At 38.9% G+C, this 27,829-nt stretch overlaps 1 protein-coding gene across 1 annotated transcript in view; it reads right to left on the bottom strand.

The window, feature by feature from the left end:
• The window catches only part of LOC129451546 (E3 ubiquitin-protein ligase SH3RF3), a 68,082-nt gene extending 43,733 nt beyond the window's left edge, over positions 1 to 24,349 (bottom strand). The window contains exon 1 of the mRNA XM_055214777.2: positions 23,795 to 24,349. Coding sequence (XP_055070752.2) covers positions 23,795 to 24,151 — 357 coding nt within the window. The 5' untranslated portion in view covers positions 24,152 to 24,349. The remainder of the gene's footprint in view (positions 1 to 23,794) is intronic.
• Positions 24,350 to 27,829: the final 3,480 nt, after the last annotated feature.

Here is a 27,829-nt window from a genome sequence, read left to right as displayed (position 1 = left end):
ATATGTTATTATATGTTTTTTTGTAAATTGTAAAATTTCAATAAATAAATGTTTAAAAAAAAAAAAAGAAAGATCTGCCATAATTTGGTCTTGTTTAGGGATCATCTCATAGAAAAATGTCTGAAAAGCCAGACGTGGTTCTTGTGACCACAAACATCTCTGCCACCCAGCGTGCAGTGAAACTCTTGGGTCAAATCCTCAAACTGTCTTTATTCTTCTCTGAGGGACTCAACAACATCATCTGATTTCACAAGAATACATGATTCACCAGACTCTTGATTTAAAATACAACAAAGACTGATGATGATATGATGATTGTTGTTGTGGGGAAGATTTCATGGTGACTATCTGTCCAAACACCTAAATGAATATTAAATCAAAGAGAAGTTTCTTTTTCACGTAGGGTGTTGTCATAAATTTTTTCACTTTTAAGTGCTTCATCAACATTCAGTTATACTAATGTAGTGAGTTAAGCTGAAGTCTCCATTGCTCTTCAGTTCATCTCATTGCCATCTTGAAAAAACAACTGAAAGGATTTTCTGTCTCTCTCTAACCTTAATTCACACAGCACTTTGGTCCCAGAAAATTTCCGTAAAATTGCCTTCTGTGTGAACACAAACACGTAAATGTTCTGTGATCGTTCCTGTAAAGAAGATCTAGTAATATTGCCGTAACATTTACAGAAAGCATTCAGTGTAAACAATAAGGGGTGTAGTAAGGATGAGTCAACATTCAAGAGAAATGTCTGCAAACTGGACTGAAGCAGAGATCAGGGAGTTCATCAAGGTAAACTTCCAACATAAAATTCCAAACAGATCTATAGATTTGGTTTCAGTTATTACATTGTTTCACAATAATGCTGTTCAATCTTCTAGCAGTAAAATCATCACAACAGAAAAGAAGAAAAAGACTGACGTACTTTCTCTTAGCACATCTGAACCTGTCTGAATTTATTCAAATGAAAAAAAAAACGGATGCAGATGTTTCTGGATTCATTTATTCATTTGTGAAGCAGCAGGAACTCTGTAAAGAGCAATTTTCCCACCAGACGAATCTCAATTTTCACCTCATTCCAGAACGTAACCATAGTGACCACCGGCTCACGACCCTGCCTGATGATGTCATAACTGTCTAAGGCCAGCTGCCTAATGACATCACTAACATCAGACAGCTGAATGAGCAGTAGATCAGATCACACATCATCAGATACACCTGCTGCACAAGTGTTGAGCACAATGAAAAATCTCATCTCACATTATCAGAATATCAAATTCTTAAATAATTTAGTAAAATACCCAAATAAACTTAACAATTAAAATCACAAGATCAGATTGGTTATCGAGTGTTTTGATTTTGTGCTTTGAGATTTGACATTTTGGCCGAAAAAAAGAAAGAAAAGAACATAGACCCAAAATAAAAGGTGCTGCTATTCTCAGATACACAACTTAAAAGAAAAATTTTATAGTTTTCAGCCAAGTGCATTCCAGAATTTTCGTTTCAGTCCAGAATTTTCATTTCGGTGCATCACTACCATCTATTATTACACGTCTCTCTAAAATGCTTGTTTCTGATTGGTCAGTCGTGACCAGTGTTGGGTGTAACTAGTTACAAAGTAACTAGTTACTGTAATAATATTACTTTTTTCAGTAACTAGTAGTGTAAGGCATTACCCGTCTGAAAATAGTAATATTATTACAGTTTTCCCGAGCTAGTTACTTGAGTTACATTCGCCAGTAGCACCTTCATCACACAAGGCACAAAACACAGAGAACAAAAGGGAAGGGGAGGAGGGCGTGAATGGAACAGTGGTTGGTCTAAGTTTGGCACAAGGTATCATTTACCATCACCGATTGGTCGAAACCCGGCAGCCAGCAGCACAGATCGGCAGCGGCACACTCAAAGACAGATCGGAAAAATGGAAGCGTCAACAATGGCAAGCTCTTTTTCAGAGGAAGGTTCCCAGCAACAGAAAGCTAGTTTCGACGCATGGAGATTCAGTCATATTTTATTATGTTCAACGGAAGGAAAATAACTTGACGGTGAAGTGCACACTCTTTAATGTTTCTCCGAACACTGTGCCCTGCGTCCGGTAGCGGGTAAGGAAGCCAGCATTTTCTTGGCCGTGGCTTGCCCAAATAAACATTCTTGTCCAGAAAAAAAAATGTAACTAGTAATATAACTAGTAATGTAACTAGTTACTTTCTCCAGGGATAATAAAGTAAAGTAAGGCATTACTATTTTTGAGAGTAATATGTAATACGTAATATATTACTTTTTTGAGTAACTAGCCCCAACACTGGTCGTGACATTTCAAGGCCTGTTATTCCGAGATAACGACCGCCTGAAACACACGGTAACCTGGATGCTGCAAAAAACATTTTGACAGGTACAGTTTAATATTACACAAAAACACATATTTCATCTAATAACATATATGACATTACATTAAACCACATAGTGTGTTTGTGAGAGACATTTTAAAGTCATATTGTGGAAGGACTGTATTCCTTAAAAATGAGCAAATAAAATATTTCAAATCAATATTTAATGTTCCTTACCTTACTATTTATAATGTAAATAGTGGTGTAATGAGCAGGATAATGTATTACACTGTCAGGGCTCATTTCTGTGATAACAACATGCTGTTCATTATCCCTTAGATATAAATGATCTTTAAAACTGCAGTAGATGTGTTGATGTTGAAAACACATTTGTGTTCCTGTAGCCCATCTCACTGTTTTCCTATTAGTTGTGGTTAAATGCCAGTTACTGTCATAAGATTACATGACAAACAGAGACGTAACCAATCATTTGAGTGCAGAACGAGTAAATGAGCAGCAAAAGACCTTTAATCTGCTTCTGTCCCTGTCATCCTCTGAAAGAAACATCTGGTTCAAACCTGAAAACATCATTCTCATAAACATCACTCATTCATTTGTTTCAACAGGAGCAGAGCTTGATATCGTCGCCTGATGTTTCCTCTCAATCTAATAGGTGCAATAATAATAATAAATGATATTAAAGCTCTGAAACAACAGCATCTCAGCATCTGTAAATATACTGTAAACAAACACATTAGCTGCTATGTTGTATGTAATTAATTGAATGTTTTATAAAACAAAGTAAATCATTGTCTGCTGCTTCATCTAGTAATTCAAGCACTTAAAATACGTTGCTTGTCAAGTGTTTGGTTAAAGCATGGTACACATGTATGTTTAAACTTGTATAATATTCAAATCTGCAGTCGATTAGTAAAGAGAGCGCCTATAAGAACATTTGCTTAGAAAGATTGGGACGAGACCCAGACGCATCAGCGGACGTCAGTGTTTACCTTCCTCGCAGACCACCGTCTGATCTGGGCTACATCCCTCTGATGTATCTGTGTTTAATGGTCAAAAATGAGATCAAACCAGCAGTATTTGGTATCATTTGTTTTCTATTCATATTTAGTTTATTTTGTGTTGTTTTTGTTTTGGTGCGAGGTAAAACTTAATAAAACTGTATTTATATACTATTCCATTTAATCTTAATGCAGTACGAGCACTCACTTTATTACTGGACTTTGTTCTTGTCAGTACTACATAAATTTGTTTTTTTATATAAGTCAGAGAGATGTTTCAGCGTGCTGCTTATAAATATCAGTGATGATATCTCACAACGTTTTAATAGTCACGTCACGGAAAAATTAATCATCAAGTGTCCCAATGTAAGAGCCAGTATCCTTATCTGGAGTTCCAAACAGTGTTTTTGCGTCCTTTTAAATGGAAGGAGAAATGTGTAAACAGATCGCTCCAGAGAAAACCCAATCATAGCATTTAAACATGGAAAAAGTCAGATTTTCATGCTATGGCCCCTTTAAAATGGCGTTTGTGCCCGTGGATGTGTGTGTGAGACCACCCGGCCTGGAAGCAGCTTTTCCATTCAGAGATATGTGAGCGAATGGTTCACGTGTTTAAAGAATCCTCCCTCACTAATTGTAAGACCAGTAGGTGGTGAAATGATATAAATGGTGAAGCGGTTACTGTGGTGTTATTAGTAGAATATCACATAGCTGGAAAGACCTCCTATAAGAGAATTATACAAGAATCGTTGTATAATATAAAACAGAGTTATGGATCATGTAGAGTTATAATAATAATAATCTAACAGCAGACACTTATGAAAAGACCTGAGAAATGTTTCTTAAATAACATTACACCAATTCTCTTTATCAGCTGCAAGCGGGCCAGGGCGCGATAAACCAAACTATGGCCGGGCGCGCTACGTAGCGCTCACACCAGTCAAACCAACCAGGCTCTGGGGGTCAAATGCGCTCGGGCGTGGCTCGGATTGGATAGTTTGAGTAAGCCATGAGAATCTGGCTCTATAGCACCAGCCTGTTATACTATGATGATGATGATGAAGATGAATGATTCGCCTTCCAGACGGCAATGTTTGTTTCTATGGTGATAAATTATTCAGGTTTCTGTTTGTCTGTTTCATATCTGCATGGTTAAAAACTTCTTCTTCATTTCAATATCTACAATGAGCTTTGTTTGTGAAAGGTTGACCTCTGAACCACAGAAGAATAAAAGCTGTGGTTGGCTGAAAGCTCTTTGACCCTGGGAAGCATCACCTCCTGACCCCACATTTCTCTTTCTCTGGGAATCACACCACAGATATATCAAACATTAGTACAACATCTTCATGCTGGTTTCTCTTACAGAATCAGAGGAAAACCAAAAATATCAAATCAGAGATGAACAATGATGAGCAAGATTCCCAAACACTTCAGTTTGCATCTGGTCCCTTCGTGTGATTCTCTGATTGGATAGCTTTTTGATTTTTACAAAACTGTCACCAAACACACCTTTGAGTTCAAGCAGGTGAGCTTCAGTTTTGCTTGCGTTTGCATTATGAGTGTTATAACTTTAAATTCAATGTTGGATTGAAATGAACACCTGTTTGTGAAGTATAATGTTTAGTAGAGTACCTGCAGGGCTAATGCTCATACAGTCAGGTATCTTATTAACCAATGAATGTTTTAAAAACTTTTACAGGGGTAAAATAAGTGGGACAAATAGATTTACTAATTTTACATAGCAAAGGCTTTTGAAAACGATTCATACTAAATTCTTGTAATAATGGAAAATAACAAATGTAGGTCTAGCAATGTTTATCACTTTATCTTTAATATGCAGGTACTTTAATCTATGTAGTCTTTCAGTTTTTTTATTTTAAAATGCTGATTCAGCTGGTGTCAGTTATCTAAGGGCCTTTTTAATTTACACCTGGTCACTTCATGCGTTTTCTCTAATCTGATTTGTTAAAACGGTTTGATTTACATTTGGCCACATAAATGCATCTTGGCAAAACGGATATAAATCCGATCTTTTACCCCCGCCCAAAATGCAAATACACTATTTATTACTCTGCCTTAGAGGTCTTCTCGGGTCCAAAGAAATGTACCCGACCCGAAATGACTGAATCACTTCATACCCGAACCTGACGTGCATAAATAAAAAATTTTTAAAGAAAGACCCGACCCGCGACAAACCCGAGAAAATTAGACCCGAGTCCGACCCGAACTAGTGACATTTTTTTTTTAACCCGACTGGAACCGAATGTAAACGGCACTGACGTGTGTGCATTCTGCAGACCCACGCGCAGCAGTCAGACAGAAAGAAACTCCGGTGGCCTTGCAACCAATTTGGCGAGCTGCTCCATTGGTTTTACTTTGTTATCTGACGACGACACCAACGTAACCGCTAAAATGTACATTTATAATTGACTGACATGTTTGTCTCAACGAACATGAACCTTCCGACAACCACACAATGTCGCAAGCGCTCTTGGCAAACAGATGAGAGGTTTGAAAAGGACATTGACGCACACAGGCGAGAGAGTTCGGGTCTTCTCGGGTCCGTTCAGAAAAAACACATTCATTTTTAAATTACCCGAGACCCGATGCCGCTATTATTGTACCCGACCCGAGTCCGAGGCACATGTGAAACTTTTAGACCCGAACCCGATCGGGTCGGACCTCGGGTTTTCGGATCTAAGTGGACCCGTGAAGACCTCTACTCTGCCTTAAAAAACTTAAGATGACGTTTATGCAACAATAGGCAGCACTTACTGTATGTTGTACTGTATGTTGGGCACGGCACGCGCGTCTCCTTGCTCGGCATGAGCTAAAGCTCGCAGTACAGCGCAACAGTAGAGTGACAGCGCGGTGATTTAATGCAGGTCCATGACGGGAAAAGCGTGCACAAAACTCTCTCTTAAAGTTTTATTTCTTTGTTTAATATCATTTGAGTTTTTCATTAGACTATTTTATTGATTCTAGGAAGCTTTTTACCCGCTGTCGTCGCTCCATAAAGCAACGAGCGTGTCGTCTCTGTTTGTTTGCCTCTTTGACGGCTAACTTCTGGATGACGTGTATGGTTTCATCAACCGGATGTATTTACACTTGTCCAGCTTCATCTGAAATCCATCCCAGACCACCTCCTGAAGTGGTTTGAGTGATCGGATTTAAATCCGTCTCGAAAACGTTTTGGAGGGAATTTACACCTGGTCTTTTTACGATCGGATAGCTATCCGATCAGAGAAAACGCATGAAGTGACCAGGTGTAAAAAGCCCCTAATGTTGTACTTTTGTTTGTTCAACCAGTTGTCTAACTGAAGTTTATTGTATTTTTCTTCTTAAGCAGACTGAGGATGATATTATCAAATACATTTTATTCTTGAGGTTTAAAATTAAATACAGAATGGCCATGCTTTATATAATTATCTTATATTGACATTTAACTTTTTAATAAAATGTGTTGTTTAGTTAGCATGTTTTTGTGTTTTGTTGGTACTAGGGATGTGCACTATAAATAATTTGGCAACTGTTTAATCAAAAAATTGTAACCAAATACTCGATCAGTCTAAAAGTTAAAATGCTCCTGAAAAATGTCCAACATGCATCGTGTATAAATCCATTTATTTATAAATAAACAGCCATCCCATTATTATTGCATTTAAATAAAGGTTATAAATAAGTGGTGCGCATGTGTTATGATTATTTAACATGTCCAAACTACATTTACATTCACAATTATTCATTTAAAATATTAATTTTACTCTTTTACTCCCTTCTTTTAAGAGGCTTCTGCAAAGATGTCAGACTTATTTATTTGTTCATAGTTCTAGAAGAAAAAATAATCAAATGATGAAGTAAAAAGATGAAGTAACTGTCACATGATCACTGATTAAAGGGCACGATTTCATTCCTAAAAAATTATTTTGTGTATAATACACAAAATGTGTTTGTGTGGTTTATGGTTAAAAAACACATTATTTTCCACATACCGTACATTTTTGTAGCTCCAGATATCCTTGTCTTCCTGAAACGCACAGATTTTGTACAAAACTAATCGATTTGAAAAGCTGTGTCCCTGATTGGCCAGCTAAACTGTACGTTGTGTTTGGTCGGAATTCCCTTCGATGTCAGCCGAAAATGTGACGCTCCTTACCATGTTTGAAAGATTCGGAGCGGAAGGAATTATAAATATAGCTGCAAGCAGCAATTGCGGGGTCAAGCACCTTCAGCGCAATGAGGACCCAAAGCACAGCAAAAACCACACGACGCAGCAAATGCGCAAAGCGCAGAAAGCACGCAATACAGAGCCCGAATCCGAAGCAAAGCAAATGCAGAGCAGAACCACTGCAGTGCGGAGCATCAACAGAAAAGATGGCAAAAATATAACACGTGTGGAAAACCAGACAGGTCGAGAAGAACATGTTAAAGGGAACACAAAAGGAAATCTCAATAAGTGAAAGTAAAAGCTGGGATTCGAACCCATGACCTCATGTTCCCAAAGCACGGCACTAACCTCATACGCCACTGAGTAAACAAATAAACCACTGAGTTGGTGTGTCCAAGCTATAGAATACAGCTTTACAGCTATAAACATTGATATCCAGCAATTACCAAAAGTGTAGAAATGACAACAGAGAGCACAAATAACTGAAATACAATGTATAGTATGAGAATCACAAAACAAAATACCACTGCACATGGGATTCGAACCCATGACCTCAGAATCTCATGGCATGTGATTAACCAGATGCGCAACTCAGTTAACACAGCTCAAGGGGCAGCAAAAAAGACAGCTTAGGTGCTGCAAGGATTGACATGTGCCAATCAACACAGATGCAGAACTGACAGTGCAGAGCAGAACTAACAGAAATACAATGTATATGAGAATCAAAAAGCTCAAGTGAGATTGAAGACAAGAAGATCATTCTGTATAGTAATGCTATACAATGTAATATACAGTCACATTAATTTACTATGACAAATAGACAACGTCACAGGCACGGTCAACTTTGGAGTGGTATTTCTAAGAAAGAGAACAGAATATCAAAAATCTGTTCAGTCATTTCTGTGCGGATTGCTCCAAACATTATATGAGCAGTACCTGGCATAAAATAAAAAAAAATTGTAAAAGGAGTAGCGAAAAAATCATCTACCATATGCTTTACAATAACACATGAACAGAATGTTGGAAAATGACAAACGAGGTATCGTTGCAATCGGCATAAACCAGTGAATACAATTTCACAAAAATATTAATATCAGACAAAGTATTCAGAAGTTATAAGCAGTTCCATAAGAACTGTTATAATTTATAACCCCTAGGTGGCGCTGTACTCTGACTTCCCAGGTACCTTCAGGACATCATGTCGAAGCTCCTTACAAATTTTTGCGCGGATATGTCCAATTGTTCAAAAAAATAACAAATTATGTGAAATTTCAAAATGGCGGACAGGCGGTTCGGTCAAACCCGGCATAATACACATCGACAGATGCGACATGAGGTAAGCAATCCATAGACATCAAGATCATAATTTTCTGACAAACAGTTCAGAAGTTATGGGCAAAAATAGCCTATTTTCATATCTCATGACCCATAGGTGGCGCTGTCACCAAATTTGGCATGAACCCCAAGTTCATGGTCCACATGAAGTGTACCAAATTTCATTTCAATTGATCAAAGAATGACCGAGCTACAGCTTCAGAACCATTTTTGCGTCAACCTCGTTAAGTTTGCGTATTTATTACTTTTGAACAAAGATAAATATCAAAATTCTGTTCGGTCATTTCTGTGTGGCTCACTCCAAAGATCACCTCTGCCAAATTTCATAACAATTGAACCAAATTTGAAGGAGGAGTAGCGAATAAACGGAATACTGTACATTTCAAAATGGCCGCTACTGTAATGGGTGGAGTTTTACTGTAAGGTATTAAAAACAATAAGCATGAGGAGAGTAATCACGTGTACTAAGTAGAATTTTCATAGATCAAGCGGATCAGCAGTTATAACCATTTGAACATTGAATTTTTGCACTGCTGGTGGCGCTATAGAATTAGGACTAGAGACCCCATTTTTGGTCACATGACTTTTTAAGACCACCACTACAACTGTGCCAAATTTCATCATTTTCCTACGTACGGTTCATAGGGCTGCCATAGACTCCCATTGGGGAAGATGAAGAATAATAATACTGACAGTTCCAATAGGTGCCTCAGCACCTTCGGTGCTTGGCCCCTAATAATGTCGGTCTTTACTACATCACCAATCTCAGGAAGTAAACAGTTGCCTACAATCTGTGTGTTTGTTGTAGTCCAAGAAAAGAGATTTACGTTGGAGATGATAACTCGCGTCATCGTTTACTTTGGGGTTTGTACCTTTTGCATATCGTTAACATGAACTCGTACACACTAACACACCAAAGGAAATGTAAAAACATCAGATAATTGGTGCTCTTTAAAGTTTTAATATATGGTCAAATGCAGGGGTGTCAAACTCAGTTCCTGGAGGGTCAGTAGCCGTGTTTGCACTATCGGGCTTCAAGCGGGCGTGCCAGTGCCTGCCGAGGCCTGTCGCTTCCGGGGCATGATCGTGCTTCACTGGTGCTTCGTTGGGGCTTAAGGCCCGGCTTTTCTGGCCCGCCGAATTCCTTGGGCCACATCGGGCTTCTCGGGGCTAGGGGAGTGGTAAAGGTCGAAGGCGGGGTTTATCTGAGTCTCTGGCAAGATGCGCATCCATCTGTCTGCAGATTTAAAACTTTAAATATAACCGGGATCACCAGTAATTTACTGTTTCACGGAATATGCCTGCTATGTTTGTACTTCGGACTGTAGAAAATGATCTGCATATGTAAAAACAAAGACGCGTTACAACGCCGAACTCGCCATGCTAAGGATCCGGCGCACACCCCTAACTTACCGGTTCGGGAGAAGTTTATAAAGTTTCGGGCACAGAACAAAGTGTTTAAAGTGCAACAGTGCTGAGAAATTAAAGATGTGTGTTGGATCATCATTTCATCGTCTATTAAAGAAGCGATCACTCGAGTCACGATGGTATCTACAGACGGTGAGTTAACATGCTACATAACGTTTGCATACAAAACACTTAAAATACAAATACAAATAACGATTGCTTATTTGCTTATTTTGCTTATGAAGTGTCTTACATGGGTGTTTATTGTGTTTTTTGTGCTATATTGTCATCTGTGTTGAATTTTTTAGTCAGCCCTTAGAAAAAGTAACTATGGTTTTATTATATTAGTCATAGCCATGCTTTCTGGTATTTTGGAGATTAATTTAACTCTTATATGAATGTAGCAAACTTTATATGTGAGTATACTGTATGTGTATGTACAAACCCTTTATACAAAACATCACATGTGCTGCTTTATTCTTTTGTGTCCGTTTGACAGAAAAAATGCCAACGTAAAGCTTTCAGTTTGTCATCCAGGAGTTTTTATTTTGTATATGAGAGATGATACAGCAACAGATGAAAGAGCAGGAGATGAAACGAAGATGATGATGATGAGACGAGAGGAGCCATGGATGTTGAAATCCGTCCGAAGGAGATGTCTTTAAATACACTGTCTGTGCACTGATATAAACTTCATATGTAAATAAAGTACCGCGTTATTATTACTACGACTGCTTGTCAGTTTATTGAAAATGATTGCTTAATAAGGATCACATCTGAAACACAGAAATAGTAAGATGCCACAAAATGGTAAATATAACCATCCTTAACTTAACCACTGTAACATAGCTTTTTAAATACTTGTGTATAATCAGAGTTGATTCTTAACGAGTACATTTTCTAATGATCTCTCAAACGTTTTGATTTTTGAGATGCAAGTAAAGTGATTTTCAGTCCTATTCAGCTTTTCGAGGCAGTTCTTTATAGACAAAAGTATTTATTGATTGACACATTATTGAAATAGCTATTAGACAGTTACCTTGTGTTTCATGTGATGCTCAACTAACGTTTTCATGATTAAAGATATCACACCTCTTATAATGTGTAAGTATGTTTACATCGCCATAAAACTATAATTACAAACTTAACGTTACATATTTAGACACACGTGCATATTTTAAAATAAGATTATAATGTAAAACTAGGACTCGTTATATTCTTTAAAATATTGTGTATATAGTATAATGGCACATTAGGTAAATGAACGCTTTATTTGTAATGATCCTACTTCATAAAGTTTACTATTGCTTCTGATTTTGTCTCGTTGTGAGATCACTCAAGAGTAACACCGCGGATGGAGCAAACATCTATCTTCTCATCTTGGCTTTCACCGTGCAAACAGCCGCCTCAGTTATGTTCTTTATGTTTGTTGTATGATGATGCGATCTCACTCCCGTCTCCTGTCAGATTGAAGTGACTTCCTCACGGTAAAACAGGCGGAGTTGTGTGACGTTACATCCAGGTAGGCGTATTAAGGGCGGGGTTTTCTGAAGCGCAGCGGCGCTATTGGCTTGACAATGCAAACGCGTCGTGATTTTGGCTACACAGCTGGAGGGCTGAGGCTATTGGCTCCGTGAGGCCCGTTTGAAGCCCTGGCTCGCACAGGCCCGATAGTGCAAAAGCGGCTAGTGTCCTACAGAGTTTAGCTCCAACCAGCCCCAACACACCTGTCTCGAAGTTTCTAGTAATCCTGAAGACCTTGATTATCTGCATCAGGTGTGTTTGATTAGGACTGAATCTAAACTCTGCAGAAACACCGGCCCTCCAAAAACTGAGTTTGACACCCCTGGTCGAATGAGTGTTGTTGTGTTTTTGTCCCTGTGCAACACAAATATAAAAAGTCAATTGTTTTACAGAGTGCATTGTCAGCTGTTTTTTATGAGATGAAAGATGAGAAGACGACAATCTCACTGAAGAAGCTTCTGTCTTCTGTACTCCAGACCTCCTTTATATCAAATCTCTAAATACAATTACAAGAACTTTAAAAAGGTTTTATAGTACATAATAAATCCAGCATTGTGATGGGTCAAGCACTGATACTGTGAGCATTTGACAGTGGTGTCAATCGGCTCTTTCAGAAACAATGAAAACATGTGTATGAAATTTTTAATGACGTTCTACAGTGGAGCTACAGCAGAAGATATTCCTCAGTTTATTTATCAATCTCTGTTGTGTCTGTAAAGACCATTTGTAATGACAAGTAATGACAAGACATTTGTGGTCCAGTGGCCTTATTCTTATATATGTTAAACTACAGAAGAATCATTGTAAATATTAATAAAGGGCAAATACACAGTAGAATCAGGACCTCCATAAATAATAGACAGAGGAGCAGAGGACAGCATCTCTCATCGAGTTCAGACTTTATCTCTGGAATCTGGATAAAAGCCGAGTTGGATAAAGTTGTTTTTTTGGAAGTTTTTAGATATAGGCAATCAATCGATCGTATTGATTAAGGTGTTGACATGAAGGCTTCTCCAATACGATTGAGCTATCAATATGAACGATTACTAACAGATCATTTGGTTGCATGTAAACATATATTGAATTACGGTGAAATACTGCTACATGCAAAAGCTAGATGGCGCTCTCGTGCAGAAACTCAATTTGTGCCGCAAAAAAAGAACCATTTACACACACATCTCCAGGAAATGTCTTAATGATATATTTATATCGCTGTTCTTCAAACCTTTTCATGTATTTTCATGATAATTAAGTATATCTATAATGATTATGTTTGATGAGTTTTGTTTTTTCAAATGCATGTTATAAACGACTCAAACTTAAAGTGATTTCAGATCGACCAGGAATTAATAGTGTATTGGCATTAATCTTCGCATCCCTACACAAAATGAAATTGACTCTTGTTTAAGATCCTTATTTGCTGTAAATGAAGTGTGTCTGAAGATTATCACAGCAGAACAAACAAGTGTCTGCTCAAATACTGCACGCAAAGAAGCCTATTGAGATTAGAAACAGACCTGGAATTACTGACTATTTTTGCCTTTGCTGTTGAATTAAAAAACTGCAAACCATCATCATCATCATCATTTACTCCTGTGTTTTTTCACACCTGTGACACTTGCTGTCGCCATATTAAATATAACAAGTTGAATTTAGCATAACGTGTGAGACAAAGTTAACGTAAAAGCATCAAAAGGCAATCTCACCTATCTTTCACACATTTCGTTTTAAATCAATGTCCAATATTCACAATATTCTTTCATTTTTATATTTTCAGAAGAATGATCTCAAGAGCATCTAATTTCGAATCTCTCTAAGTCTGTGTACAGTCACTGTGCCCTGACCTGGTCATATCACATCACATTCATTCACAACATGCTCCAGATGGACTGCAGTGTGCCATTAAACAGACAGACACAAAGACCTACACAAGACTAACAAAACAACGACAAAAGTGATTCTGAGCCCCACACCCAAACAAACCCATGCCAAAGAAACACTTCATGTGTTCATAGATGCTCTTCACTAACATCATCCAAACTTATTCCAAAAACTACAAGTCAACGCCTCATTCACTCAGAATAAATTATTGACTATTAAACAAACTAATATATGGAAACAAAACAGTGACCAAATTAAACTGTCATATACACACAAAGCATTTAGCAGATGCTTTATCCAAAGAAGAATGAAGTGATTTTGTGTCATTCTTTTATGAGGAGCGTCGTCCTGGCCTGATGGAAACAATATTTAGGAAGTTCAATTTAGGGAGTATGCTGACACTTGTTGACTGCTTTACCTTTACTGTCTAAATAAAAATAAATCATTCATATGTATAAGTTTATAGGGAGACATTTCATATTTGTTTACAAACTCATTTCATGAAAAAGCCTTTAGATCATAAGAAACACAATTCAAGTGGGTCCAAACCTTTTACTAATAGGGAATATTTTAGACCACAAAACACCTTAAACTAAGTGCATTTATGTTTATAGGATAAAATTTGGTGGCATTTTGGTTGCAACTAAACAATAATTATAACAACACTTCAGTTACATTAAGTGTATTACTGCAATTATTCTTAATAAACTGATAACATAATGTGTAAGGTCATGTAAATGCAGCATTAAAGTGTTTTCTTTTATTGGACTAAGATCATAAACGGCTAAAGAAAATTTCCATCAGCAGAGATAGATTTCTGCCAATTACCCTGATTTCACACTGCATGAAACCTTAACTGACATTCTCGCAGTTTTGTTCACGTCTCTGCGTTCGTAAAAAAATGCATAAAATGCTCTCGACTCAAGCAGTTGATGGAGAAACTATAAACTTAAAAACTCACGTTACATTTACAGGTTCTGCAGACTTGAGAATATACAACAGTATATTTGTATCGACAGATCTTCCACCAGCTTTTTGAATGACTAGGCAGACTATAGGCAGTGATGCCTACGATAAAGCTGACAAATCTCCAAATCCTGTATAAATGCAGTTTTCTGCATAGCCGGCTATGTATTTTATATTGTATTTTAAGTTAAAATATTTTAAGTTTTAACACAGCTTCTTAAAGAAAACTGATTTTTGATAGATATCTGCTTATTTCATGCAGCTAAACACATTCATTACTAAGGGTGTCACGATTTCGATTTGAAATCGATCGAAATTAAGTCACAACCTCGAACTTCGAATTAAAAAAATGGGATCGTCGATGCTGCCACGCCCCCATGTCATGTCCGGTCGGCTTGCCAAGCGGGGGAAAATAAACTCTCAGAAGTGCCTTTAAAAACATCCATCCAGCGGAACGCGATTTATATTTTAAACACGAGAGATGTATTGCTACAACTCCTTAAAATGCATATCATAAACAGAATTACTACCCAGTGATCTGCCTTCGGACAGAGCGCAGCTCTCTGCACGTGCGCGATAGTGAGGGAGGCGCAAAGATGCAGCGGGTTATATTATAAACAAAAGGTATAGTTTGCCTCAGCTTGCATGAAACGCATAAAACTGAACAAAAACGTAAGGATTATTACTTTAGTTTATGTTTAGACTTTTGACAGATGCGAGAGCGCGTGCACGTAAGACACAGAGAAGCGCAGCTTCTTAAAGGCGGAGTCCATGATGTTTGAAAGCCAATGTTGATATTTGAAATCACCTAAATAAACACGCCCCTATCCCAATAGAATCTGGACCTTCTGTTGATAGACCCGCCCCACACATACGCAACCCGGCATTTTATTTGATTTGATTGGCTATAAGTGTGTTTTGGTAGACGGCCCGTCTAATTTTCCAAAGCGTTTTTCAAACATCGTGGACTCCGCCTTTAAGTTGACGCACCGGTTTTATTTCAGATAATAGGAGTCCAAGACGCACGTCTATCTGCGTGCAAGCAGGAATTCTCTCTCTACAAGCTCTCTCGCGTAAAGCCCACAAACCCCCATGCGAGGAAAAGCACGCAATGTGCATGTTAATGTGAAACTATAATAATAATAATAATAAAAATAATAAAGGCATATAATTTTTTGTCTTAAAAAAATTCATTTAAATATCGAGAATCGAATTGAATCGTGACATCAGAATCGAAAATGTAATCGAATCGAGGATTTGGAGAATCGTGACACCCCTATTCATTACCATATCAAACCAAGTTTAATATTTAAAAAGTACTACAACCACAGGTCTCCAGCAATCACAGGTCTCCAGCAATCACAGGTCTCCAGCAATCACAGGTCTCCAGCAATCACAGGTCTCCAGCAATCACAATACTAACAAATTTCAGGTCTCCAGCAATCACAGGTCTCCAGCAATCACAGGTCTCCAGCAATCACAGGTCTCCAGCAATCACAATACTAACAAATTTCAGGTCTCCAGCAATCACAGGTCTCCAGCAATCACAGGTCTCCAGCAATCACAGGTCTCCAGCAATCACAGGTCTCCAGCAATCACAGGTCTCCAGCAATCACAGGTCTCCAGCAATCACAGGTCTCCAGCAATCACAGGTCTCCAGCAATCACAGGTCTCCAGCAATCACAGGTCTCCAGCAATCACAGGTCTCCAGCAATCACAGGTCTCCAGCAATCACAGGTCTCCAGCAATCACAGGTCTCCAGCAATCACAGGTCTCCAGCAATCACAATACTAACAAATTTCAGGTCTCCAGCAATCACAGGTCTCCAGCAATCACAGCTCTCCTGCAATCACAGCTCTCCTGCAATCACAGCTCTCCTGCAATCACAGCTCTCCAGCCATCACAATACTAACAAATTTCACATCTCCAGCAATCACAGCTCTCCAACAATCACAACTCTCCAACAATCACAAATGCTAACAAATTTCAGATCTCCAGCAATCACAGGTCTCCAGCAATCACAGGTAGGCCTGTCACGATAACAAATTTTGCTAGACGATAAATTGCCTCAGAATTTATCGCGATAGACGATAACATTGATGCTCCGGGACCATTATAATAATGCAGATACACCTTTTCAAAGATCTATAAACTTTTATTTCTAAACAATAAGTAATACTGGAACTGGAAGACATTTTAAATATCCACAAGAAATGAACAAAATAACAGGATGATTTCGTTTTAGGTGCATATGCATGTTTGTCGTGTTGCCACTTTTAAGTGCTACGTTTTTACCACAAATGCGACATAACGGCTCGTTCAGGTTTAGGGGTTTACCTCGGTCATTAGGTTTAAATCCAAAGTACTCCCACACTGCAGCTGTAGCGTTTGGTTTTGAAACTTGGCTGTTTACACTTGGTATTAAGATGTGTTTTTGATCAGATCACAAGTGGACGAGAGAGACATATCACGTTTACACCTGGTATTTAAATCCGTCTCTTTTGTCCACTTTCGACCGCTTCTGTCCTGAATACTGTGAGGGGGTGGTCTGTCGAGACGGTGGGCGAGTCTCTCCGCTGTCACTTAAACGCCAGCGGGAGTAATTATGAGTTTAAACGGACGCAAACTAATATTATGTCCACTGCTTGTTTAGCAAGTAAACATGCTGCACAGTATTTTCTACATGTATATGTTAGAGCTTTCTCTGAATTTTCAGCGCAATTGATGAAATAAGATCGCGCAACTTTCACACGCTTGCAAAATGAAACTGCGGAGATCACCTGCTTTTAGGGGTGTAACGGTACGCAAAAATCACGGTTCGGTGCGAACCCCGGTTTTGAAGCCACGGTTCGGTTCATTTTCGGTACAGTAAGGGAGAACTGCAAACATTAAACTGCAGGTTGTTTATTACTTTAAACTTTTTTTTACAATTTGTTTACACTTTTTTAAACACTTTATTAAAATATAACAGATAAAATATATATAAAATGAAAAAATAATAAATAAAATACTACTGCAAAGTTCTTTTTTACATTATTTTATAACAGAAGGTAACTCTTATCTTAACCTTCTCTTAAACTTTTTCTACTAAAACCTTGAACTAACAAATTCAATTCCTGAATACATTTATGAACTATTAGCCTACATTTTTGCCACTAAAAATTTTCTGTTTTGATTTATTTTGGATTGTTTAACTCACAGAATTGAATTGGCTATGTACCATCTCTGTATAAAAATAATAATACTGCTCTATGTGTAACTGCATAGCAAGCAACATGATGATATAGTTATTATACACTCATTTTGAGATTAGTGAGCTGCATACATAGCCATCTTTGATCTTTTGCACGTTTCTCCTAATCTTTGCTTGTGTCATCAATGTAAGCTGTGACTTTACTTACGAACCCCTCCGCAGCTGAGTAACAGCTGAGTAAGCCCGGGTTACAGCTCTTCTCTGTCCCGACCAGCTGATCGCATTGTGACAATGATATGATTGACGTGATATGCAGATGAAAAATCTGATCACGCATTCCTTATTCTTGCTGTCACAGAAAGCGCGTCTCATGAATGCGTAGCAACGAAAGACGTGCATCCTCTCACGCACTTTTGAAAGAACAAAGCAGCGCGTTGACACGCGTTTAACATGCGCTTTTAGATACGACACGTAACATCAATAATCAAACGGATATACAACTAAGTAAAATCTTTCTGCGGGCCGAATTATGTTATATGTTTGACAGAAGACTTGCGCTGAACGCGGAGACTTCCGCCACTTAATATGTTCTTGCGGAAACGCACGTATTATGTTCCGCACAGGCGCACACAAAATGCATTTTTTATAATAAAAAAATAATTTTTTAAAGGTATTGCGGAGGATTTTCTATTTCCGGGTGGATCATCAAGACTATTGGTCCTCCTAGTTGTCAATCAAGAGTGTTGTGCAATTGCATTTTTTTAAAAAGTGGAGAAGGCGGTTCTTTTCTAAAATTCGAGAAAATCCTCCGCTATACCTTTAACTTTTATAATTCAAAAATGTTGAATACAAAAATACAGCGTGTTTTCCTCCATGAGACCTTTATTACAAGATCAACTTGTGGCAAACAGTTTAACTACATTTAGTTAGACAAACGGAACATATATGCGCTTGAATATGCGGTGCTCTAAAGCAGCGGAACCTGCAGCTGCGAACCGCATTCTTAAACAGAGACCCATTTGTTCAAAACAATCATGACCTCTTCATGATTATTTTTTTTTAAATCAATACGGAAGGTCACAGATAACGGAGTATGGTTTCAAATATTGCACCCTGGTGGTAAAATGTTGAATTGCTGCCACACAGTGAAATTCCTTTAATTGCTTCAAGACGCACGCTACGCTAGGCAACGCAACCTGCATTAGATAAAAAAAGTATTTGATTAATCAATAACAAATTAACGTCATCGACTAAATTCTTAACGATCAATTATCGATCGTCGATTAATCATGCCCATCCCTACTGACGAGGATTCACTCCTTGTCACTCGCTGCACGGAGCGGTCATCCAGTCTTCTTGATAGAGAGAGAGAGACAAGGAAAATAAACAAGCATGCAAATGTGAATTATTGCGGCCGAAAAAAATGATTGAGCTCATTTTATTTACCGTGCGTGCGATTAATCGATTTATCGTTTATCGCGACAGGCCTAACCACAGGTCTCCAGCAATCACAGGTCTCCAGCAATCACAGCTGGAGTTGTGATTTAAAAAGTTTTCAGGTTTCCCACAATCACAATACTAACAAATTTCAGGTATCCAGCAGTCACAGCTCTCCAGCAATCACAATACTAACAAATGTCAGGTCTCCAGCAATTTCAACTCTCCAACAATCACAGCTCTCCAACAATCACAACTTTCCAACAATCACAATACTAACAAATTTCAGGTACCCAGCAGTCACAGCTCTCCAGCAATCACAATACTAACAAATGTCAGGTCTCCTGCAATCACAGCTCTCCAACAATCACAGCTCTCCAACAATCACAATACTAACAAATTTCACATCTCCAGCAATCACATCTCTCCAACAATCACAATGCTAACAAATACAGGTCTCCAGCAATCACAGCTCTCCTGCAATCACAATACTAACACATTTCAGGTCTCCAGCAATCACAGATCTCCAACAATCACAGATCTGCAACAATCACAGGTCTCTTGCAATCACAGCTCTTCAGCGATCACAGCTCTCCAACAATCACAATACTAACAAATTTCAGGTCTCCAGCCATCACAGCTCTCCAGCAATCACAGGTCTCCAACAATCACAATACTAACAAATGACAGGTCTCCAGCAATCACAGCTCTCCAACAATCACAATACTAACAAACTACAGATCTCCAGCAATCACAGCTCTCCTGCAATCACAATACTAACAAATTGCAGGTCTCCAGCAATCACAGCTCTCCTGCAATCACAATACTAACAAATTTCAGGTCTCCAGCAATCACAGCTCTTCAGCAAGCACAGGCCTCCTGCAATCACAGCTCTCCAACAATCACAGCTCTCCAACAATCACAATTAGGGGTGTGACGAGATCTCGCGAGATTAAATATGTATCGCGAGATTACGTGTGTCTCGCGAGATTTCTTGTGTAGGTGAAATTCTGGCCGTTTTTGAAATAAAAGACTGCATCCTTCGGAGGTCGCATTTTTAAACTGCATTTACTTCATAAAGACTGTCTTAATAGAGACTACTAACAATTATAAAGTTTACTAATAATTTAGTTAATCGCAAATTGTTGTAATATGCTCATGACTTGCGAATGTAATGCTCAGTTAATGATCTGAAATAAACCTTAATGACGTATGCAGCCTGCATATGCGACATCCGGAGGATGCAGCTTTCCGTTTGACCCTTTTAGGGGCTAGTTACACCAAAGGCGTTTATGGCAGTTGCAGGCGCCTTTTTTAAATGATATTCTATGGGCATGGAGCGTTTGCGCGCTGTTTATGCGCGCTGAGCGCCTTGCGTTTTTTGCCGGCAGCCGCAGCACGCGCTTTTGAAGGAACGCTGAGCGGAGAAGCGCCCGACATCATTCGCGTCTTTCCATTGTCCACTCGAATGAGGGGAGCTCATAGGGGAGCCTTACGTTGTGGTGAGGGAAGTTTACAGTTGCTTTGAAGAACCGGACTCCACTCGCTCACTCTCTCCTGTGTGTTTGTGCACCTCTCACCCTCAAACAAGGTCAGAGCAAGCGTCATCTTTTTAAAGTTTCTGCTAATATGACAGTTAACAGCAAAAGAGTGCACGCTTCAATATTTGATTGACAAGACAGCTGACTAGGTGGTTGCCTAGCAATATTAAAAGCCGCGTCGACTCGCACTGCTCTTTTTTTTAAAAAGGCAGTGCGTCGCGCCTTGCGTTTCCAAGCGTTTAAAGCGTGGTTGGTGTAATTAGCCTCTTACAGTGCATGCATTATATTCTGTCTTTTACTGCATTTGCTTTTTTTGTTTGGGTTTCCAATAATGTTCGTTTGGGAGCTCGTATGAAGTCTGAGACGTGCTGTGTTGGCTGTTGATCAGTGTCAGATGTGAGGTCTCAGCAGATTAAACCATCACAGAGTTTACATGATTTAATGTCTGCATGTTCATTTCTATTGTAAAAAAATGGACGTATATTAAAAATATTCAAATGGATTTAAACATTGTTTGGCTAAAAATAAGCATTCTCTCCGTCTAAAGTGAAAGTGAAGATAGCGTCCGCGAGACGAGTCAACTATCTCCCCCTGCAGGCATTTGTTATAATATATAAATAATGTTTTTTATTTATAGACCACAAATGTAATGTGTTTGTTAATGTAATGTTGTTTAATGTAACTTGGTTTTAATACTTTATTTGAACCAATTATTATTGCATCTTCATTATTATGTAATTTTAAAGGCTACTCCTCACTTGGGTCTATTTTTATTACCCAAAAATAACAAATTACTTCATTATCAGTTAGTAAAATAATTGTTAGGGCCAGTCCTTGATTAGTTAAAACATTTAAAAATAACATGATTTCAGTTTCTTATTCATTTATCATCGAGGGTTTCTTAAAAAGTGTAAAAATATCGTCTCGTCTCGTTCTCGTGAACCCAATCTCGTGTCTCGTGGATTAAGTGTCTCGTCACACCCCTAATCACAATACTAACAAATTTCACATCTCCAACAATCACAACTCTCCAACAATCACAATGTTAACAAATTACAGGTCTCCAGCAATCACAATACTAACACATTTCAGGTCTCCAGCAATCACAGATCTCCAGCAATCACAGATCTCCAGCAATCACAGATCTCCAGCAATCACAGGTCTCCAACAATCACAGGTCTCCAACAATCACAGGTCTCCTGCAATCACAGGTCTTCAGCGATCACAGCTCTCCAACAATCACAATACTAACAAATTATAGGTCTCCAGCAATCACAGCTCTCCAACAATCACAGTACTAACAAATTTCAGGTCTCCTGCAATCACAGCTCTTCAGTGATCACAGCTCTCCAACAATCACAATACTTACAAATTATAGGTCTCCAGCAATCACAGCACTCCTACAATCACAATACTAACAAAATACAGGTCTCCAGCAATCACAGCTCTCCAACAATCACAATACTAACAAATTTCAGGTCTCCAGCAATCACAGGTCTCCAGCAATCACAGGTCTCCTACAATCACAGCTCTCCAACAATCACAGCCCTCCAACAATCACAATACTAACAAATTACAGTTCTCCAGCCATCACAGCTCTCCAGCAATCACAGCTCTCCAGCAATCACAGGTCTCCAACAATCACAATACTAACAAATTACAGGTCTCCAGCAATCACAGCTCTCCAACAATCACAACACTAACAAAATACAGGTCTCCAGCAATCACAGCTCTCCAACAATCACAGCTCTCCTGCAATCACAGGTCTCCAACAATCACAATATTAACAAATTTCAGGTCTCCTGCAATCACAGCTCTTCAGCGATCACAGCTCTCCAACAATCACAATACTTACAAATTATAGGTCTCCAGCAATCACAGCTCTCCTACAATCACAGCTCTCCAACAATCACAATACTAACAAATTACAGGTCTCCAGCAATCACAGCTCTCAAACAATCACAATAACAACAAATTTCAAGTCTCCAGCAATCACAGCTCTCCAGCAATCACATGTCTACTGCAATCACAGCTCTCCAACGATCACAATACTAACAAATTACAGGTCTCCAGCAATCACAGCTCTCAAACAATCACAATAACAACAAATTTCAAGTCTCCAGCAATCACAGCTCTCCAGCAATCACATGTCTACTGCAATCACAGCTCTCCAACGATCACAATACTAACAAATTACAGGTCTCCAGCAATCACAGCTCTCAAACAATCACAATAACAACAAATTTCAAGTCTCCAGCAATCACAGCTCTCCAGCAATCACAGCTCTCAAACAATCACAATAACAACAAATTTCAAGTCTCCAGCAATCACAGCTCTCCAACAATCACAATACTAACAAATTATAGGTCTCCTGCAATCACAGCTCTCCTACAATCACAGCTCTCCAACAATCACAGCCCTCCAGCAATGAAAATACTAACAAATCACAGCTCTCCAACAATCACAATACTAACAAAATTACAGTTTTCATTGTGTGCCAAGCTTCACCTCTCTCTCTCTCTCTCTCTCTCTCTCTCTCCGAGAACACGAAGCAACATTTTGCTGTCAGTCATCTGATGCAGATGTCTGAGTTTGTTTAGTTTTCGTGACGCCTGATCTAATATGAGACAACCAAATCACCTGCAGTGGCGTCACCAAACACCACTCAAACATAAGTGGTCATGCGTGCAGCAACAGTCCAGCAAACACGATCAAACTTTTCCAGAACTCTCTGCGGCTGTGTCTTATGTAACTATAGAGATGTCTGATGTTTCTTTCATATGGTAAAATACGTGTAAGTGTGGCCTCGAGATCGCCGTGTATTTACATATAACAGTTAAGTTAAACCTGCGCATACCTGCACACACACACACACCGTTCGCTGTACAAACACAACGACAGCATCTGTACAAACAACCTGTGAAAGTACTCGCTATCTCTTACCCGTAATCACAACACCTTACGTTCCTACCGGAGCTTTACTGAGAGAAAGTCGCGCTTACCTTAACCGGAGAGCTTCGAGTGGCAACGGGCAGGTCCCTTACAGCCGTCCCCGGGGGCGAAGAAGCCGCGACGCCGGCCGCGCATCCCGCCAGCGACGGTTTTCCTCCGCCGTTCCGTGGCCGCTGCTTAATCCCGTCCAGTAATCGAACCAGGAGGATGTTGGCGGGCAAATCGTCGACCGCGCAGTCCACAAGGATGCGGCACTCCGGGCACCGCAGTTCGTGGCGGGAACTGACGATGTTCTCGAGGCAACGGCGGCAGAAGGTGTGCTGACAGGGCAGCACGCGCGCGCTCGCGTCCAGCCGCTCCAGACACACGGAGCACTCCAGCAGATCCAGCAGCGACGACTCGTCCATCTTGTGTCTAGTAAACGACGCGCGGAAAACGCGGACGGACTCGGCTCGCGTGCGTTAACGCGCCGAGAACGGTTCGACACATACCGGCGGACTCTGCGGCTCCTGCGCGCTCGCGCGCCGCTACTGCTGCTCTATCGCACAGCTGTGAGGAAACGGTGAGGTCACGCGCAGCGCGCGCTGGGAGAAAACACCGCGGACGAATAGCGGCGCGACATCACCCGTGACGCTCAAACGCTTGCTGTTCATTGGCGTTTAAATCAGGCGTCGCTATTGATGTCGCTCGTGCCGTACGTGAGATAAATTTGCACAAATGAGGTAAACAATAAACAGCACAAAGACTTTAATTCTGTATGAAGAAAACTCAACAAGCTCGAACCTGCTGTGCTGTCACCGACTGTTGGGTCTGTCGTGTAGAAGAGAGTGAGGCACAAAATAACGCTTTTGGACTTTGTCTCTATCATTAAAAAATATTTATGCTACAAATGAACACCTAAAGTTTGTTTGTGTGATGTACCGTTATCATACAATTACACAGAAAGTGACAGGAGTGCAAACGTTACCACATAGGTGGGCTTCATTGTAACAAACAGAGGGTTTGTTGTTACACCTGCTAGAAAGTTTAGTTTCAACACAAATAATTCAATTAAATTCTGTCTATAAGGTGGATATTGTTTATATATCTGCCTATAATAGATAGATATCCACAAATTCATTAATCCTTCATCTAACTATCCTTGTGTTATGCAGCAATGCATAGAAATAGATTTTTCATGAAAATCATAGTATTGAGTTATTGTATTAACAGTTATCATTTTTATAAATAGTATTTACATTGTTTTTATTTCATTATCATTGTATACCTGAGGTTTAGTTTTAACATTGTGTGACAAGTAACCCCGCTGTGTAAAAATATTTTCAATCCCAGTTACTAGGAGTTGCTGACATGTTTCAAAATGATGTTTTAGGTAACAAGACAGTGATTAAAATAATATAAGGTTGGATTTGGTGACTTACACACACAACTTAGAAATAAAACATAAGATGAAGAAATTTACTCCAAAACACTCTTTGTTCAGTATCTTCACCAAAACACATCAAAACTTTTCACAAATTCACAGGAGATCTTCTGACATTAAGAAAAAAAGACCAAAAGCACAGATTGATCATCTCTGTAGAAATATGTAAAGTAGCTGTGTCACAATTAACCCTGCGTTAGTTTATATATATTTATAAAGAGGGAGAGAAAAAGCCCAGAGAAAACCTGACAACAGTAACGTAAGAAAAGTCCTGATCATGTAGAGACTCACTATAGAAACAGACAGACACAGACAAACTAAAAGAAGACAGACTGACTGTGTCCATACTGCATATATTACATGAAGTAGAAACAGAACTGCACTTCTTAACATTATGCACAAATTAGGGGGAACATTTTTACCCAAATTACAAACCACCACAAAGACTTTAACCAGATTTATCAAAAGGATAAACTACCATACATACAGGGAGAAAACTCAATAAAGATCAGGAGAAAAGGACAACAACAGCACCACAACTGAGAAATAACCAAAACGCTGTATAATATTGCACAATTACTATTTTTAAGTTTAATGTAATACAGACTCATAGATATAAGCTAACTTTTTATTCTTTTTTATTTATTTGCTTATAAAATGTTTATTTAATGTTTCTATGCTTCGGCAATGTAAAGATTCTTTTTTACCATGTCAATAAAGCCATTTAGTATGAGAGAGAGAGAGAGAGTCTCTTCCATTCTTTACTTTTTTTATCACGTATGCTATCATATATTTGTGTGAAAATGCTTATTGAGGTTTTGGCATGCTGTTTGAATCTTGAATCTAAATAGACCCTAATTGTTTTTTTTTCAAGCGACGCACAGACTGAATTTTAGATCGCATAGATTTACAATACACATAGACCGTAGGCAAATTACTCCAAACACCCTAGCAACCGCATAGCAACCACTTTGAATGCTCTGGCTTTGACGCCCTTAAAATCATTTCATCTGTTCTCAAAATCAAGCAATGCTTTCAGATGATTCACACAGTCAATACATTCACAGTGTATGTTGTTTACAGAAAAATACATGTTTATTGTATAACACAACACACAGTACAACACATATTTTACTGTGAAAATATCATTTAAAGATTTGAATGTCTATATATATTCAGCACTTGCATCCTGTAAAAAATCAGCAGTTCAACTGCACAATCCCAAATATTAAAGAAAACTCAGCATGAAAATCATGTTACAGGCCTCACTACAAAATAAAATGAATGAAAACTTCATTCTGTCTCAGCATCTTTCTGACCGTAAGCCTTCATTCACATCACAGGCAACTTTGTCACTTGCAAGTACAACAAGAAAACACAGGAATAAACACAACACACCTATACAGGACAACTGGGTGACCTCTGTAATGTCCTGCTCTTCCTCATACTCTTCCTCATCTGCCTCTCAGGTTATTTCATTCATTGTTGGTATATAAACATATGACACAGCTGTACCATCACCTAAACACTCTGAGCTGCTATATATTCTGTACAATTGGTCAAAACATCATTAGAACAAAAGTGTGAAGAATATTGATTTGTTGTGTTTACTCCATGATAACTGTGCTGCCTGTGTTTAGAGTTTTGCCAAAGAAGTGCTGGAGTTTTGTAAATAGTGTCTAAATACCTAAACTTGTTAAAGGTTTTGCCAAAATAATTGACAAATGGGTTTAGACCACTGGGAATTTACTTTAAAACTATAAGCTGTTTTTCTACTGAAGTCATGATATTCATGAATAACCAGCGCCATCTGCTGCACTTTATAGAAATAAAGAGAAATCTTTTCAGAGGTAAATAGGCTTTGTGTGTGCGTGCGTGCGAGCGTGTGTGAAATTAACATGACTGAACAGGTAGCAGCCTGCCTGAGACATTAAAGTATGGATGCTTTCTGTAAGTCACACACACACACACACACACACACACACACACACACACACACACACACACACACACACACACACACACACACACACACACACACACACACACACACACACACACAGAGTTGTGTATGAAGTTACCTCTCTTTGTGTTTGCTTCCAGCACATTCAGGCTCCGAGATTCACTTCCTGTCATTCTGACCACCCAAGATGAAGAGAATTGAAGTGTTGTGCTGTAAGCTACTGCTGTTATTAAATGTTTCTGCATCAAAGCTCTCACCGCCGCCACCCTTCATCTCACTCTTGACTCTGTTTCTAGTGCAGACACACAAGAGAAGATTGAGTTTCACTCCACACCCTCACTCTCATCTTCAGTCTGTACATTTACATTTACATTTGATTTAAAAAAGAAAACATTTAACACACATACTACTACCTACAATACTACAACATGCGTGCGTGCGTGCGTGTGTGTGTGTGTGTGTGTGTGTCCTATAGGCCTAGTTACAGTAATGATCTTGGTCATGATCTCCATGCACTGTGTCCATCGGTGTACAGAAGTACATCACTAAATCATCTTCTGTTTCATAAATCATCTTGAACACAAACATAAAATAAATAAATACTATACACTGTAAAAAATGTCTGTATAAATGACAGTAGTACCAAACCATTCTGGGAACCAGAAATCCTCATCAAGCTTTTTCAGTTTTTCCTTCAGA

Source organism: Misgurnus anguillicaudatus, chromosome 17, assembly GCF_027580225.2.
Source record: "Misgurnus anguillicaudatus chromosome 17, ASM2758022v2, whole genome shotgun sequence".
Lineage (NCBI taxonomy): Eukaryota > Metazoa > Chordata > Actinopteri > Cypriniformes > Cobitidae > Misgurnus > Misgurnus anguillicaudatus.
Note: the sequence above shows the minus strand (reverse complement) of the source record. Positions and strands in the feature narration are given on the sequence as shown.